An 18,551-nucleotide genomic window follows, 5' to 3' on the forward strand; every position below is an offset into this window, starting at 1 on the left:
ATAACTTTAGCCACAATATTGACTGTAAAACTAAAAAGTTCAAATGTTGTGTGTGGCTCTAAAACAATTACAATTTGCAATAAGGATACGAAGCCAAATCTTTGTGATCTAACCAGAACATCCTAGCTTTAAAACCTGAATTTGCAAACCTTAAAAATATCAACTGAACAGAATAGGTGGGGTATATCATAACTTAGCTTAAATTATGTGAAAGACAGTAAAAACTAGATGTACTTTTAAGGTTGAATTGCACAAGGAAAATGCTAAGGGGAAAGAACACCATTCAGAGCCATAGCTACTATAAAAAAATATTAATTATTCTTATATTTAGAACAGTAATGAACCAAAGGCAGACAATACTGAGCTTTTACACAAGCCTCTTGTATTTCAATGTTGTTTATTGAGGAGTGAACGAGAGACGACTGCCAGACATGCCAACGACACTTCACATTCAAGGGCTGGAAGCCGGAAGCCTCCATGCTGCGTCACCGCATAAGCCTCTTGGGGAAAAGAACCAAAGTGACATCAAATGTGACATCCTCACGCTTCGTGTTTGTCATCAGGTTTTTCACCCGGTTTGCTGGGTGGAGGCTTCCTTCTATCCCACAAGCTCACACTCCGATCGATAGAATGCACACTAGGCTGTATAGCAGTTTGTTTTCACACACATCTATGTGGATTAATTGATCTTAAAGCTGTTTTTCCTTAAATTTCCTTATGTCTACTGAGAAAAGTTAATTTTATTTCCTTTCCCTTCACATGGGTGGGATACACCAATAGAAAAATACTCTTCAGTGCTACTGTGGGGCTTACGGGCGCCTCCAGTGCTCTCAGAGATCCTCCGCAACTGCACTCGGCACGCAGGCGGCGGCTCCTGCGCGCGCAGCCCTCCTTCCCGAAGACCGGCCTACACAGCTCTACTGCTCTCTTGCTCAAAACAAAACAAAGGAACCTAAACAAAAGGGTAAGCGTTTATTTGGAGTAGTTCTGGCAGGTGGTGGTAAGGCCCTTCAAGCAGAGGTCAGGAGCTCCTGGATGGCCGCCTGCTGCTCGGGACTGAGCTGGGCTATGCACTCAGTCCATAGTCCTCCAGAAGTCTGGGGAAGAAGAAAAGATGGGCATCGTAAGATGGGCCAGGTGAGTGCTTGGAAGGGTTAGAAGTCAACACGCATGGTAACACCCTAACACACCTCTCTACTCAGCTTGAACTGCACAAGCAGGTGAGTCATTCATTTCTTCAAAGTCCATTTCCCATTAAAGTGCCCTATCTATCACAAGTAAAAATCATTCAAACATTTTTGCTAACTTACAACTAATTAAAATTACCCATTTTCCTTTCAGACATGCATAAAAACTATACAGAGTAAGCTATATTTACTTAGTGCCAAATGGGAAGGCTTGAAATTGCAAACTTAAAATGAAGATTTTACTTCTAATGAATAATGAGAACATAGAGGTAGGTTACGAATAACCAATGAGGGGCTGCAGAGATGGCTTAGTGGTTAAGGCCTGTGAAGCCTAAGGACCCAAGTTTGCTTCTCCAGGTCCCATGTAAGCCAGATGCACATGGTGGCGCATGCATCTGGAGTTTATTTGCAGTGGCTGCATTCTCAACTCTCTTCTTAATAAAAATAAATTTAAAAAAAAAACAATGAGTCTTCAATGAGAACATTAAAAAACTCAGATTTTACTTACTAACACACATTAAAAACATGGAAAAAAAAAAAAAAAACCTCAAAACCAAAAGCACCAAAGCAACTCACCTGTACTTGGCGAACTACATTAGCCAGACGTTTGGCACAGGGATCTTCATGTTTAATGGCCTCATGCATTTGTCCTTCTGCGATTATGCTGAATATTTTGGGCAGGTTGGTATTGTTTGGGCCAAGAACAATTGGGTGATTACTGCAAGAGGAAATGGCCTTTGTGAGTGAGATGTGCAAAGACTAACCACACAGGCTCTCACAACATGCTTCTCTTTCATCTATCAAGTGCCTTTTATTTACATGAAGAGGGTTCCCACTCTACCCGAGGCTTGCCTTGAACATGTGCGCCACCATGCCTGGCTTCAAAGTATCTTTAAAAAATTATTTGTTGCCAGGCGTGGTGGTGCACACCTTTAATCCCAACACTCCAGAGACAGAGGTAGGAGTATCACTGTGAGTTCGAGGCCACCCTGAGATTACATTGTGAATTCCAGGTCAGCCTGGACTAGAGTGAGACCCTGTCTCAAAAAACCAAAACCAAAACCAAAACCAACAACAAAAACATTATTTGTTGGGCTGGAGAGATGGCTTAGTGGTTAAGGCGCTTGTCTGCAAAGCCCAAGGACCCATGTTCTACTCTCCAGGTCCCATGTAAGCCAGGAGCACAAGGAGACACACTTGTACAAGGTCGCATGTGCACACTAGGTAGTGCACATGTCTGGAGTTCAACTGCAGCAGCTGGAGTGTCAATTCTCTTATTAAAAAAGGACAGTCTGTGGGGCTTGTCTCAAAAAAAATTATTTGTGAGAGAGGAAGGGAGGGATGCACAGAGAGGGAGAGGAAGAAAGCAGCGCACAGCTGCGCCACATCTCCTGTGGCTGCAAATGCACGCTGGATGCATCGCCTGTGCAGCTACTGGGGATTGAAGTGGGCTGGCAGGCTTCTGCAAACAAGTGCCTTTACCAGTTGAGCCATCTCCCATCTCCCCAGTTCCAAGCGTCCAAGCCAGCCAGTTTCATATATCTCCCCTGCAGTTTCTTCCTATGTAACCCAGAAGAAAATAAAAATTTTTCTATCTCTTGTGACTTTTGTTTTGGGTGGGGGAGCAGAGTCTTACACCCGACCAACTTAACAAGTAACCAGTTTCTAAAATAAACCTGAATGAACTTCACAGGATTATGTGAGTATGTCAAGAGCAAGCTGGGAAATGAGTTCCAGGCAGGCCCAATGGAAAGAAACCTAATAGTTCACTGAAGTGGAAGTCTACGCCGTCACTGAGTGCATAGCTACTTCCAAGGTGATGATCAAATAGCCTGACTGAGAAGATAGTCGTTTTAGATGTAGGAGCAGGCACAGGCAGTGTTGTCCACAGGCAGCTACCACACTCCTCAGGTTCTCACGGGGCACATAACATCCTCAGGAACCCGAACTCAAAAAGGAATGAAAGAATGTGCCCACTGGTTTATTGCTACAAATTGCAGGGACTAGCAGTTTCCCAGTGACAAAGCAAAGAACAAATATCTAGGGGAATGTGGACTCAAACACTGAGAAATAAATACTGAATGTCACACTTCAAAAGTTTCTATAGCTGGGCTGGAAAGATTGCTCAGTGGTTAAGGCGCCTACCTGCAAATCCTAACAATCCAAGTGTGATTCCCCAGTACCTACATAAAACCAGCTGCAAAGTGGCACATGTGTCTGGAGTTCATTTGCTATGCTGAAGGTCCTGGTGAGCCCATCCTCTCTCTCTGCTTGCAAATAAACAAAAGTTTATACAGCCACTGCTGCAGCTCTTAAGATATATTCATGGAAGCCGGGCGTGGTGGCACACTTCAATCCCAGCACTCGGGAGGCAGAAGTAGGAGGATTGCCGTGAGTTCGAGGCAACCCTGGGCTACAGTGAGACCCTACCATGAGAAAACAGAAACAAAGCCAACCAACCAACCAACACACACACCATATGTGTGTGTGTATGTATATATATGTATGTATGTGTGTGTGTGTGTGTATGTATGTATGCATGCATGCATGCATGCATGCATATATATATATTCACAGGCAAAATTCAGAATGTATAAGCCGGCACAGGGCTACAGCCTGATCCTGATGGTATACTTCTCTTACGTCACTACTTACGTTTTTGTAAGACAGGATCTTACTAGTTCAGGTTGGCCTTGTACTTGTGGCAATCCTCCTGCCTCAGCCTTCCTAGTGCTGAGATTATGGGCATGTGTCACCATACCTGGCTAGCACTAATTCTTGGACACAGAGAAAACCATAATCTTTTCTATAACAGCGATAGCAGACAACAGAACACTAGATCATTACTTGTGATCGTGTCTCATCTACTGAATTACAAAAAGAGTAACTCAAAGATAGATCTTATTACCTACAAAACTGGGTTGGGCACAGGCGTGGGGCTAAACCTCCATGTTCCTGGTGTGTGCTTTCTTACCTTTCGATCAGGTCACACAAATAACTGAAGGTCTGGACAGCTTCTTCTTTATCCTCATGTAGTGGAAGCCAAGACAACCAGTGTGGCAAGACTTCTTCCACGTTTACACAGTCCGGCTTGAACTTCATGATCTTCCCTACGGCCGAGATGCAATTCTCCGTGGCGTTGACATTTTCTTTGGTCTTTGCATCTGCAGACTGGATAACTCGAACAAGCAGTGGAAGTGCTTCTAAAACAAGTGTTACAAGAGGCCAATCAGACCTCACAAGTAATGCAAATGAACATAAATTATTTCATCTCTGAAAGGTTTGTGTTCCTGGCTTGAGGGTCACAGAAATGAATTTAAGGGGCACAAGAAAGTAAACAGGAAGCATTTTCAGTGCTATAGGCGGGAAAGAGAGGAGCAGAAAGAGGCGCAACGTCCAGGGTGGGGTGAGGAGGACAAGACCAGGAAGAAAGGCTGCCTGGAGTGCAGAGCTTGAACCGCGTGAACACATACCTGTGCAAAACGGGCGGTAGTTATCTCCACCATACTGCGCCATGACTCCCAGGCCGTATGCAGCTGCTTGCCTGACTTCCGGGCTGTTGTCACACACGTACTGGAGCATTGGCCTTAGGAAATATTCTGCGTACTTAAACGAGGCTGGACTACAGTGCTCTATGATATCATCAAAGATGCACAATCCCCACTGTCTGTCTGGCCATGGTCTGTGTGGACACTACAAAAGAGATTCTCTTGTAAGTACTCAACATGGACATGAAGAATGCAAACAAATTCTGTGGGCTAGCTGCTTACAACGACCCAACACAGGAAACGAACGCATCCTAACTACAGACACTTAATCAAAATGAAATTAAGACTTCTGAGATTTGTTGCAAAGCTCTTTGTCACAGGAAGAACTGACAGGAGCAGGCACATATCCAAATTGGCTTTGATAACCATTACTTTGTATGCTAACATAAAACACTAAAGAGTGAAAAAAAGAGGGAAACAACACAAAACAAACAACAACAACAACAAAAAAAAAACAAGACATAGACAACCACGAGTATTGCTGTGTCCACAATCCTAGGTGCACAGGAGGCTGGGGAAAGAGGGGAGAGGTCATTTGAACCCAGACCTTTAGGCCAGACTGTGCCACAGAGATTCCATCACAAACTCCTTCTTTCCCCAAACCAAGACAATGTAAACATATTACAAATCACAGCAATGAAAAAAGATGGAGCCAGGGGTGACGGTGCAATCCTTTACTTTAATCCCAGCATTTAAGAGGCTGAGGTAGGAGGATCACAAATTTAAGATTAGTCCAGAAAACTAAGCAAGACCCTGTCTCAAAATAAAAACAAACAAACAAATAAAAAAAAAAATAAATAAAAAGGGAGCTGGGTGTGGTGACGCACACCTTTAATCCCAGCAATCCGGAGGCAGAGGTAGGAGGATCACTGTTGAGTTCAAGGCCACCCTAACACCTTAATGAATTCCAGGTCAGCCTGAGCTAGAGTGAGACCCTACCTTGGAAAAACAATAAAATAAAATAAAATGGGAGGGATGATTCAGTGTTAGTGATAAGAGCACTTGATCTCTACTATTCCAATAAACAAACACATGGAAAACATCTGACTGTGGCTGTTAATTTATGAGTTTTTAAATGTTATGGGCTTTAAAAATGTTTATTTGAAAGCACTGATGGGGGGGGTCAGCGAGGAAGGACAGAGGCAGGGAATGGGTGTACTAGGGCCTCCAGACGCTGCAAACAAACTCCAGGCACATGTGCCATTTTGTGCATCGGGCTGTAGGTGGGTACTGGGGAAATCAAACCCAGGTTGTTAAGGCTTTGAAAGTAAGCACCTTAACCACCGAGCCAATTCTCCAGCCCTAATTTATGAGTTTTTTTTTAAAAAAAATATTTTATTTTTCTTTATTTAACAGAGAAAGAGGGGGTAAGAAAGAGAAGAGTACCAGGGCCAGCGCGGTGGCATATGCCTTTAGTCCCAGCACTCAGGAAGCAGAGGTGGGAGGATCACCGTGAGTTCAAGGCCACCCTGAGACTACATAGTGAATTCCAGGTTAGCCTGGACTAGAGCGAGACCCTACCACCCCCCCCCCCCAAAAAAAAGGGCTGGAGAGATGGGTTAGCAGTTAAGCGCTTGCCTATGAAGCCTAAGGACCCTGGTTCAAGGCTCAATTCCCTAGGACCCATGTTAGCCAGATGCACAAGGGGGCGTATGCATCTGGAGTTTGTTTGCAGTGGCTGGAAGCCCTGGCGCGCCCATTCTACCCCCCCTTCTCCGTCACTCTCAAATAAACAAATAAATAATTTAAAGGGGGAGCTGGAGAGATGGCATAGAGGTTAAGGCACTTGCCTGCAAAACCGATGGACCTATGTTTGATTCCCCAGGACCCATGTAAGCCAGATGCACAAGGCGTCACATGCATCTGGAGTTTGTTTGCAGTGGCTGGAAGCCCAGGAGCACCCATATGTTTAAAAAAACCCAAAATTAAAATTACAATTAAAATATTCTTTTGGTTTTTCAAGGCAGGGTCTCACTCTAGCCTAGGCTGACCTGTACAATTCACGTAGTGTATGTAGTCTCAGGGTGGCCTCAAACTCAAGAGTGATCCTACCTCTGCCTCCCCAGTGCTGGGCGCCACAAAGCCCAGCTTTAGCTATTCATTTTTGAAAAAATATTTTCACTTATTTTCAAGGAGAAAAAGAGGAACCTGATGCACCAAAGCCTCATGCCACTGCAAAGGAACTCGAGTTGCATGTGCCATTTTGTGAATCTGGCTTTATGCAGGTACTGGGGAATTGAACCAAGGCTGTTAGTCAGCAAGTGCCTTTAATTGCTGAGCCATCTCTCCAGCCCCACTGTTGATTTTTTTTGAGGAGGGGTTGTTGAAATAGGGTCTTGATCTAGCCCAGGCTGAGCTGGAATTGACTAGGTGGTCTCAAGCTGGCCTCAGACTCAGAGTAATCCTCCTACTTCTGCCTCCCGAGTGCCGGGATTAAAGGCGTGCGCTGCCACGGCCGGCTGTTAGGCTTTCTGTGTCACATTCTCTCTTCCCTGTTAAGTTAGTAAGTGGGAACAGTGACAGCTAGTTTTGTTGTTGTTGTTCATTTTTATTTATTTGAGAGTGACAGAATAGCTAAAACTCCCTTGCTGAGACCCATTTTAACCTCAAGTTTAAGATTTTCCATGCTGTAATAAAAGCATTCCAGCTAAGTACGCAAACAACCTCTGGGCGGGAAGTACTTACAATCAGGTTGACGATGAGCGGAAGCAGCTGTTCAAACCATGGCAACACCTTCTCCTTGTAGCTGCTGAATATTGAGTGCAGAATATCTGACACTTTTGTCAGAATATAAACATCATTCTCATCCTAAAACAGAAACACAACATATAGCTGGTTAAAACCCCCTAAAGTATCAAAAATTAAAAAATTTCCCATCTTAAGTCCTTATCAAGAATCTAGGGACTAAGCTGGGCGTGGTGGCGCACGCCTTTAATCCCAGCACTTGGGGAGGCAGAGGTAGGAGGATCACCGTGAGTTTGAGGCCACCCTGAGACTACATAGTGAATTCCAGGTCAGCCTGGACCAGAGTGAGACCCTACCTCAACCCCCCCCCAAAAATAATTAAAAAAAAAAAAAAAGAATGTAGTGACTAAAGTATCCTTGAAGACTAGGTATATGTCCTGCCAGCCAAAAAAGAAATGGTGTGAAGTATGGAATTTAACTGCAAAAATTTTTTCTGGAACATTTAAAGTAGACAGGTCAAAATGCACCCCTGGTCAACCACTCACTAGTTTGTTTTCAGAAGGACATTTCCGTGTTTGGGGGTGGCATGGTGGGAGACCCAGTGGCAGTGCACGCTTACACGGCGTGGGGGCACAAGCACATGCAAGCCCAGGCCAGATGGCCACGGGCGGCATCCAGTCACAGTGCAGACACAGCTGACGGCCAGTCTGAGGAGGAGACACCAAGTACAGCCTCGCTGTGCTTGGTGGTACAGGCCTGTGATCCCAACTAAGAAGGCCAAGGAAAGAGGACACAAGTTCAAGCCTAGCCTGGGTTGCGGGGTAAGATGTAGATTTTCAATAAAAGTAAAAGTTCCTGTACTCTTCTGTCTAAAGGCAGTAAAAAAAGCTTTTTTCCCCCATAAATAAATTAAAAGTAAAAAGAAGGCTGGTGATGTAACTTGGGGGGTTTAGTGCTTGCCTATAAATGCACAAGTTTCTAGATTCAATTGCCATCATCGTAAAATAAAATAAAAATAAAAAGCCTCAGACTGTCTCTCAGGGTGATCATTAGCACTAGATCTGAGGACGTTCAGATTTAAAATGGCGAAGCACCCCAATACAAATGGCTGTATGAAAAGACACCAAGTAAACAATGGCATTTTGACGTATGAAGCACAATAAAATGTACACAAAGAACCAAAACGCCAGTGAATTTCAAATTTACTCGTACTGTAAATCAAGAGATGCCAGACTTGTCTGGAAAATGTTTAACTGTATCAGAATAACAAGGAAGATGTGTTATTATTTCTGATGCAAACAGTCATGAGAACGAAGTTCTAAAAAAATTTACCTCATCTTGCAGTGACTCTTCAACCTGCTCATCATAGTCTTCATCTTGTCTTTTAACTAAAACACACCCAAATACATGTTTTTAAATAATCACCAAAAAGGTCAAGGATTTTGTTCAGAAATAAAAGCTCAGAAAACTTACCTTGCCGCAATTCCTGGTTTTTAAAATGTTCTTCTAGTTTTGCTTTCAATATACCTCCTAATTCTTCAAAGTGTTCGTTATTAAGGCAGCCATCTCCCATCACTTCAATGCACTAGTGAGAGTGAAGACAATTAAACTCCATTAATAACCATAAATAAGTAAAGTCTGAGAAGAAATGCACACAGTGCAATTACCACAGAGGAGTAATGACCACATGAATACGTATGTACTTGGTTTCCATTAGTTTACAGGACATCACTTTAAAGAGGAGTTAGAAGAGATTATTTATATTGTGTTTACAAAGGCACAGACTAAGCCCAGCACATGTGGCCCCCTGTGCATCTGGCTTACGTGGGCACTGGGAAATCGAACCCAGGTCCTTAGGCTTCGCAGGCGAATGCCGTAACTGCTAAGTCATTTCCCCAGTTAAGGTGCCTGCAAAGCCTACAAATCCTAACAGACTAAAATAACTTTCTTGAGGAGATCAAATGAGGTGTTTTTTTTTTCCCCCCTAACAGGCTCTCTTGCCTAGGATGGTCTCAATCTGCCATGTGCTGGGCTTGCGGGACTATACAGATCAAGCAATGGTGTGGCGTGACAAGAGGTCAATGTAGGCATGGGCAGGAGCTAGACATTAACTGTAGAATCATCATGACTAAGAAGCATATTCAGAATGCCTGTGATTCTAAGAAATGCATGCTACCACGAATGCCTTGTCCTTACCATTCCCTCTATGTCTAATACCTTCCTAAAGCAATCTTCCCATTTCTCCAGTGTCTTTTTTTGGTCTCACTCTAGCCCAGGCTGATGTGGCACTCAGTAGCTCTAGGTTGGTCTCACAGAGACCCTCCTACCTCAGCTTCCCAAGTGCTGGGATTAAAGTTGTGTGCCACAACACCTGGCCTCCAGTGTCTATTTCTAAACAAACAGAAATGACCACTAAAGTGTGAGAACAACAACAAAGAAATTGGATCATTTTCAGCACCCCCGCTCAAAATTTACAACATATGAAAAAAATCTAACTTATTCTCCAAGAATAATAAATAAACACATTTCATAAGATACTGGGGAAAACATTCACCTTTGCAAAAGAATGCATTATTTCTGAGAGCACATCTGAATCCGGTTCTGTGCCAATGGCCTTGATGAGAGCATCACACATGAAATGCCACATCTGGGTAAGGTACTCAGGACCGCGGACTCGTGCGCACTCTAGGAGAAGAGGCATGGACTCCGCGGCTGCCACTCGAACGCGTTTTGTGGTTAAGGAAATGTGATCCCCAAGGCAGCTCAAGAGCATTCCACCATTCCACTTACATGCACACTAGCACAAGAGCTGGGCAAGTTCTATTCGTCTCCAGTGAGAATTGTGGTAAGTATCAAGTGTGTATGAAAACAACACAGGAAGGATGACCACGACAGAGGAAAGGGCCTCTTACTGCTCTGGCTTGTAATAACTGCAAAGGACGCTACCTCTTTCTACGAAAACTGAGGAGCTCTATACTGGCTCTGCTGGTTTTCAGTGAAGACTAAGTTGTCTTTCCCTGTCTACCACCATTTATAAAATAAGGCCGTGATAGCTTCCTCTTAAAGTAATTCTGCTTGGCCCCTGCATCATGGGAAGTCTGCTAGCAAAATGCTCTCATGGCATTAACAGGAATTATGACAAAGGTCTTTGGAGTCAACTTGATCCAGGTTTCAGACTGGCTTCTATCTTTGCCTTTCGTCATCCTTATTTTACTCACCTATGAAAATTTCTGTGTGAGGCATAAAAATGTAGCTATACTTATTAATTATGCCCACAAAGAACTTGAGGGTGAGAAAGAACACTGGCATACAGATTTCAGAAGATATTTCTCCCTGAGAGGTGCTACACACATTTGCAATGATGGATTTTCTCTCTGAAGCCCCATTTATTTATTTATTTTAAAAGTTTTTTGTTCATTTTTATTTATTTATTTGAGAGTGACACAGAAAGAGAGAGGCAGATAGAGAGAAAGAGAGAGAGAGAGAGAATGGATGCCAGGGCCTCCAGCCACTGCAAACGAACTCCAGACGCGTGCGCCCCCTTGTGCATCTGGCTAACGTGGGTCCTGGAGAATCAAGCCTCGAACCAGGGTCCTTAGGCTTCACAGGCAAGCGCTTAACCACTAAGCCATCTCTCCAGCCCCCCATTTATTTATTTTTTTGACAGTCACTCCAACCCAGGCTGGCCTCCAATTTGTTCTACCACCTCAGCTTCTATGCACTGGGATTGAAGTTTTGAATCATTTAGTAAACAAACTATCAATGGGTCGGAAATGTACGAAGAAAGATAGTATTATTTCCTACTATTAAAAAATACTTGGCAGGGATTGGGGAAATGACTTAGCAGTTATGGCATTTGCCTGCGAAGCCTAAGGACCTGGGTTCGATTTCCAAAGGCCTACGTAAGCCAGATGCCCAGGGGGCCACATGTGCTGCCACACCTTTAATCTCAGCACTCAGGAGGCCTAGACAGAAGGACTGCTGTGAGTTCAAGGCCAGCTAGCTAGAGACTACATTTTGAATTCCAGGTCAGCCTGTGCTAGACAGAGAGAGAGACCCTAACTCACAAAACAAAACAAACAAAAGTCATATTTGGGCCAGGGGTGGTGGCATACACTTTTAATCCCAGTACTTAGGAGGCTGAAGCCAGAGAATTGCTATGAGTTTGAGGTCAGCCTGAGACTACATGCTAAATTCCAGGTCAGTATTGGTTAGATAGAGTGGGACCCTATCTTGGAAAATCAAAATTCAGAAAAATTATCTTGTTAACATTTGCTAATGAAATATTAGTTCTAAAAGTTATTATCATTTTTTGAGTCACCCTAGACCAGGATGGCCTCAAACTCATGGTGATCCTACCTCAGGCTGCCGAGTGCTCAGATTAGATTATAGGCATGAGCCATGCCCATCTTTACATTTTCTTTCCCAGGCTTTTGGTACAAGAAGAGAGAAACAAAGGCATATATACACAGAGAACCAAGTGTGTTACCTGAAACTACAGCTAGTGCAAAACAATAATGGTGATATGTATTTCAGCCCACCCAAATCTACACATGTTTTACACCCAACTGTTGAAGGATATCATCATGGAAATAAAATTTCAGTAGGGGGACCATCAGTTTGACAACTTGTTCAGTGTATTCCACAAAACCTTCCTTTAGTTCCTTAGCGTAACAAACCTGAAAAACATCAACAACAAAAAAAAAAGTATTGGAAAAAAAAATTAAGATCCATGTTCCAGTTTCATTTTTTCCTTTAGTGCTGAGAAATCAAACCTGGGGCCTTGCCCACGCCACTCCAGTGTTCTACCACTGAGCAATATGCTCCCAGCCCCTGGAACATGTGCACGCTCTCCCTACAATGCACATGCAAGGCTCTTACACAGCTGAAATCAGACAGGCTCAGTGTGCTTAAAAAAATTATTTACTTATTTATTTGAGAAAAGGGGGGTGGTGGAGAGATATATGTGTGTGCCAGGGCCTCTAGCCACTGCAAACAAACTCCAGACACATGTGCCACCTAGTGCAGCTGGCTTACTTAGGTCCCGGGGAATCAAACCAAGGTCTTTTGGCTTTGCAGGCAAATGGCTTAACGGCTAAGCCATCTCTCTAGCCCCTAGCTTTACTTTTATTACCATCAGCGCAGCTGTTCACTTATTCCAGACATATTCTCAGCCACCTACTATAGATTACACACAAAATAGACAAAAACCCTTCATTCACAAAGCTCATACTTTAAACTCTGCAATTCGTCATCTTCACTGGTTTTGATTACAATAGGAGATAACATAAGGTTTCTTTTTCTTTTCTTCTTTTTTTTTTTGAGGTAGGGTTTCACTCTAGCTCAGGCTGACCTGCAATTCACTATGGAGTCTCAGGGTGACCTCGAACTCACTGTGATCCTCCCATCTCTGCCTCCCTGAGTGCTGGGAATAAAGGCGTGCGCCACCACACCCGGCATGTAAGGCATGGAAATCAAGAAGTACAAAACATTGGGTAAAAGGTGAATTTTTCTTTAAGAAATATTTCTACTTCTTCAAAACATTTGTGCAGCAGCTACTAAAGCACTTTATGAAATATATGTAAATGCATCATAACAGCACATAAAATATAGTAAAAGGGCCTAGCGGTTGAAGGTGCCTGCCGGCCTGGCTTCAATTCTCAAGTTGCCAAACACAAAAAAGTGGCACAAGTTGGGGTTGGAGCGATGGCTTAGAGGTTAAGACGTTTGCCTGCAAAGCCAAAGGATCCCAGTTCGATTGTCCAGGACCCACGTAAGCCAGATGCACAAAGGGGGCGCACGCGTCTGGAGTTTGTTTGCAGTGGCTGGAGGTCCTGGCACGCCCATTCTTTGCCTCTCTCTTTCCCTCTAATAAATAAATAAAATATAAAAAGTGGTACAAGCATCTGGTGTACAGAGGTCCTGGTGTGCCCATACACACACAAATAAAAATTTAAAATAAAACAAAATATAATAAAAACACAATCCCATACCAACATCTGGCAAGCAGTTGATTTTTCTTCTAGACCTGCAGTTTTAATACCAAAACTCTGCTGATCTCCAAGGTTCACAAATTCCCAGCCATCATCATCACTCATATTTTCCATGTCTTGGGCTATTAACAGAAAGACAACAAATACATTTGAAAACAAAACAAAACATAGCAGAGAAAATACTGGAATGAATGTGTTCTTTTGAAGACACCTACTGTCTAAAAGGGCGACTTCAGGCTTAATGGAAGCTGTCTTCATTAAAGGCCCCATAACCACTGGAAGGTACTGTTGAAATTCTTTTCCAAGGATTTTGCACATTCTGGCCCATGCTGAGATCATGTAAGAGATCTGGAAAACAAGTTAAGGAGTTTGAAGACAATAGGTAAGTAAGGCATGATAATGTCTTTTTCGTATTTCCAAGAAACAAGATCTTGTGATATGCTCATGGCCTTTTCCTAAGGTCACTGACAATGCTCGGAATCTATCCTGAAGGCCCTATGAATCTAGACTGGCTGAGGAATGGCAGGTGAGGCTATCCTACTTTCCCCCTCATGATAAAATTACCGTTAGTTTTATCTTATTCTTCTGAAGGTGAATATCCAATTTTGCCAAAACTCTTAAAAAGGCTATAATCTGTTCCAATTATGTAAAAAATCTTTCTAAAAAATTAGTGATTCTAGCCAGGTGTGGTGGTACATGCCTTTAATCCTAGCATTTGGGAGACAGGAGGAGGATTCCCATGAGTTTGAGGCCAGCCTGAGACTAAATAGTGAGTTCCAGAACAGCTTGGGCTAGAGCGAGATCCTACCTCAAAAAGCCAAAATGGGGTATGGGGGAGAGGTGATTCTACCAACGCAACCACCAGCACATTACCATGGACAAGCAGGTCTACATTCTAGACAGAGACTATCTCCCTACTGTCTACTCGTCTGCCTGCCTAGTGTGCAGACACAATTCCTGCAGTAATCTTACACTGTAAAAAATAAAGTCCTCACTAAAGCTCACTGTCCACTACCTACTCATAGTGAAGTGAACAGCTGGGGCTGGAGAGATGACTCAGAGGCTAAAGGTGCTTGACTGTAAAGCCTGTTGAGCTAGGTTCAATTCCCTAGTACCCATGGAAAAGCAGAAAGTGGCCCATGTGTCTGGAGTTCATGTTTGCAGCAGTGGGAGGCCTTGCACAACTATTCTCCCTCTCACCCTCACTTTTTCACATAAATCTTAAATAAAAAGTTAACAGCTGTAGCCCTTAACACCTTCCTTACAGCTTACAGTCCCTTTAGCCTTCCCACCATTAGCTGCTTACAATACAAAGTAACCTTCCAGCCTTTCTGCCCCTGTGCACACAAAGACAAACATATTGATATGCCACTTTACAAAAACGGTACCCTCCTATTTAAGCTGTGCTAGATAACTATAATATGTTTGTGTAAAGTCAAAGTTTAATTCCATAATTACGACTCCGTGCCTTGTTACGTTAGGCCCTGTGAATGCTCGTGTTACCCGCTACTATTAGTGTCATCAGGATCTGCTCCTGAGAGCAAGCACAGAAGGAAAACCTTACAAAGGAGAAATGAGAATGGGATTTAACCAGGCATGTGTGCATGCGGTATGCCTTCTAGGTTAGTGGAATATATATATATCTTTCTATGGCAGAATGAGAGCACTGCTGGTTCTGAGCTTGCTGGGCTTAGGTTTTATGTGGGAAAGGGATAAGAGACAGATAGAAATAACATAGGCTAGAACCCTCAAATAACAAACTAAACTCAAAAGGAGCAGCCCAGACTGAGAAAACATGGCTCTAGGAATAGTAGTCAGTGAAGAACACCTCTAAAGTCAGAGGTTCAGAGCACCCTAAGAAAACCATCCTTCGGGCTGGAGAGATGGCTTAGCAGTTAAGCGCTTGCCTGTGAAACCTAAGGACCCCGGTTCGAGGCTCGGTTCCCCAGGTCCCATGTTAGCCAGTTGCACAAGGGGGCGCACACGTCTGGAGTTCATTTGCAGAGGCTGGAAGCCCTGGCGCGCCCATTCTTTCTCTCTCCCTCTGTCTTTCTCTCTGTGTCTGTCGCTCTCAAATAAATAAAAAAAAAAAAAAAGAAAAAGAAAAAAGAAAAAGAAAAGAAAACCATCCTTCATTACTAAGAACCTTCATCTTGGTCTGTCCACTCCTCACATGAGTCAAAGGCAATGCAGTCAACCCCTACCTGAGGGTCGTCATCCTCCATATCATTGAAGTCAGTCTGGGTCTTCAACAAGAGCTGCATCACGTCGGAGGCATCCTGCATGAACTAGAGAAGATGGAGAAAAGCACACAACATCGTTAGTGTTTGTGTGCTGGGGTTTCATGCCCGGCAGGTGGGTGGAGGTCAGGACAACCCTGGGCACTGGTGCTCATCTTCTACCTCCTCTGAGGGATTCCAACTCACTCAAGTTCTTATGCTTTCACAGACAGTGCTTTACCCACAGAGACACCCCCCCACCCGGAACCATATTCTTTTAAAGCAGGCCAAGACTACTATCTTTTAGAGAGAGAAATTTGCTGTGCCAGGGCCTCAGCCACTGCAATTGAACTCCAGACACTTGTGCCACCCAGTGCGACCTTGCACTTGCCTCACCTTCGTGTGTCTGGCTTATGTGGAATCTGGAGAGTCGAACATGGGCTTTGCAGGCAAGCACCTCAGCTGCTAAGCCATCTCTCCAGCCCCTAGCCCCATAGTCTTACTACTGAATTTGATGCAATAACAAAATTGCAAGACAACATCTTGGGCTGGAGAGATAGCTCAGAGGTTAAGGTGCTTGCAAAGCCGACAAAGCCTAACAAACTGGGTTCAAATCTCCAGTGGCTAGAGGCCCTGGAGTGCCCACTCTCTGTGTCTCCCTCTGCTTGCACATAAATAAACAAGCTATTTTATATATATATATTTTTCGAAGTAGGGTCTCACTCTGGTCCAGGCTGACCTGGAATTAACTCTGTCATCTCAGGGTGGCCTTGAACTCATGGCAATCCTCCTACCTCTGCCTCCCAAGTGCTGGGATTAAAGGTGTGCACCACCACACCTGGCAACAAGCAATATTTAAAAAGATTATTTAAGGGCTGGAGAAATGGCTTAGCGGTCAAGGTGCTTTCCTGTGAAGTCAAAGGACCCAGGTCTGATTTCCCCAGGATCCACATAAACCAGATGGACAAGATGGCGCATGTGTCTGGGGTTTGTTTGCAGCGGCTGGCTCTCTCACAAAGAAATCAATATTTTAAAAGGGGGGGGGGAGACCTTTTAAGATTAAAAAAAAAAACAAAAAACAAAAAACAAGCAGACATGGTGGTACATGCCTTTGATCCAAGGAGACAGAGTAGAATGCAGTGAGTTTGAGGCCATCCAGAAACTCCATAGTAAATTCTAGGTTACCCTGGGTGAGAGTGAGACCCTTCCTCAAAGAAAAAAAAAAGGCTCTCAGTGCCCCGCAGCAAACACAACAAGGTAAATGCTGGGCGAGCAAGCTTCTATGTTAACAGTGACGAGTCAGCACGTGAAGGTCAACAAGAAGCTGGCATGCTAGAAAACGCCACAATCCCATTTTGTACAACTTTGAGATGTTGGCTAAGAAAGAAACACCTTGGCCAGTGGTCCTCAGTATGAGTTGTACACCCATACATTTCCAGCCTAGTGTACTTGGTTTTTGGGTTACCAAAAAAGCAACTAATGTTTTAATATGGGAAGCCCAACCTTACACACCTTCCAGATGGTGAATGGGGGTAGGGAAAGGGAATTGTAGTAAGAGCATACATGAGTTAAGAATCCTTAATATTAACAATTATGTTAAAAAGGGGTACTGATTTATTTACATACAAAAAACCAGAATCAATGTTAAAGGAAAGATGCAGGAAAATGCATCTAGCTATTCAGAAACCTATCAAAAAGAAAGAAAAAGAGCCAGGTTTGGAGGCACACACTGTTGACCCCAGCACTTGGGAGGCAGAGGTAGGAAGATTACTGTGAGTTTGAGGCCACCCTGAGACTACACAGTGAATTCCAAGTCAGCCTGAATTAGAATGAAATCATACCTCGAAAACCCAACCCCCCCCCCAAAAAAAACAAAAAACCCTTTGCAGGTAGCTTCAATGCATCTGAGTCAAATTACAGGAAGCCAACTGAATATAATACAAGTAACTTACTTTTTCTTTTCCCACTGCCAGCCCAATGAGGCTGATGCACTCGATAGTTTTTCCTCTCAGAAGTCTGAGTTCCTTCTGAACTGCATTCTCAACAATGTGCTTCAGTGATGGCATAAACAAGTCATAGTAAGGAACAAATTTTTCTTCTGCAGTATCTGCAACTGATGCAATGGATGTCACAACTTGTTCCAAAACTAACTTGGTGCCTTTCTGAATCAGCTAGGAGAAAGAAGACGCAAGGATTACTTCAATGAATACCTGCAAGTTTTCCATTTTCCCTTCACTTCTAGTTATAAAATGATTTTCTGAAACAGTAAGTTAAATTGTCTCTCTAGAAGCCAGAGGTTAGAGGCTAAAGGTTTGGAATAAAGGTTTACAGAAACAATCTACACTGAACTAGCAATCAATTTTGCTTTATCTGAGCACAGCTGGCTATAAAGGAAAAACCTTGGGTCTTCTTCAATTTTTTTTTTTGTGCCCAAGTTTAATGCCTTCTCTTTCTCCCTCTTCTTTTTGGTTTTTCGAGGTAAGGTCTTCCTCTAGTGCAGGGAGACCTGGATTTCCCTATGTAATCTTAGGTTGGCCTAGAACTCACAGTAATCCTCTCTCAGCCTCCTGAGTGCTGAGATTAAAGGCACATAGGCCTGGCTGCCTCCTGTCTTTTTTTTTTTTTTTGCATTTATCTTTTTATTATAGATCAATTTAACTACTGTATGTCTTTTTACTTAAAATCTACATATTATGCACATACAGCGTAAGCCTACATTTTTATCACCTTCTACTTAGGGAAAAATACCCCCAGAAGAAAAAACAGCACAGGACATAGGGAGTTTTCAGGAAGAAGGGGGAAAAAAAAACAAAACACAAAGGGGACACGATCATCCTGATGAAAACTCAGTTAGATAAAGGCAAAACCTGAAGGATAGGGACCTTCAGGAGCTGTCCCTGCTTTCTGTTTGGCATTCTA

At 43.4% G+C, this 18,551-nt stretch overlaps 1 protein-coding gene across 2 annotated transcripts in view; it reads right to left on the reverse strand.

The window, feature by feature from the left end:
• Positions 1-380: 380 nt before the first annotated feature.
• Ipo5 (importin 5) overlaps positions 381-18,551 on the reverse strand; it is a 58,720-nt gene continuing 40,549 nt past the window's right edge. For both annotated transcript variants that reach the window (XM_004663381.3, XM_045145293.1), the window contains 13 exons: positions 17,585-17,803; positions 15,618-15,701; positions 13,629-13,761; positions 13,414-13,535; positions 12,003-12,099; positions 9,975-10,147; positions 8,894-9,005; positions 8,753-8,808; positions 7,421-7,543; positions 4,661-4,880; positions 4,162-4,390; positions 1,764-1,905; positions 381-1,097 (listed from right to left, as the gene is read on the reverse strand). In XM_004663381.3, the coding sequence (XP_004663438.1) occupies positions 1,011-1,097; positions 1,764-1,905; positions 4,162-4,390; positions 4,661-4,880; positions 7,421-7,543; positions 8,753-8,808; positions 8,894-9,005; positions 9,975-10,147; positions 12,003-12,099; positions 13,414-13,535; positions 13,629-13,761; positions 15,618-15,701; positions 17,585-17,803 (1,797 nt within the window). In that variant the 3' untranslated portion in view covers positions 381-1,010. The remainder of the gene's footprint in view (positions 1,098-1,763; positions 1,906-4,161; positions 4,391-4,660; positions 4,881-7,420; positions 7,544-8,752; positions 8,809-8,893; positions 9,006-9,974; positions 10,148-12,002; positions 12,100-13,413; positions 13,536-13,628; positions 13,762-15,617; positions 15,702-17,584; positions 17,804-18,551) is intronic.

Source organism: Jaculus jaculus, chromosome 3 (assembly GCF_020740685.1).
Source record: "Jaculus jaculus isolate mJacJac1 chromosome 3, mJacJac1.mat.Y.cur, whole genome shotgun sequence".
Lineage (NCBI taxonomy): Eukaryota > Metazoa > Chordata > Mammalia > Rodentia > Dipodidae > Jaculus > Jaculus jaculus.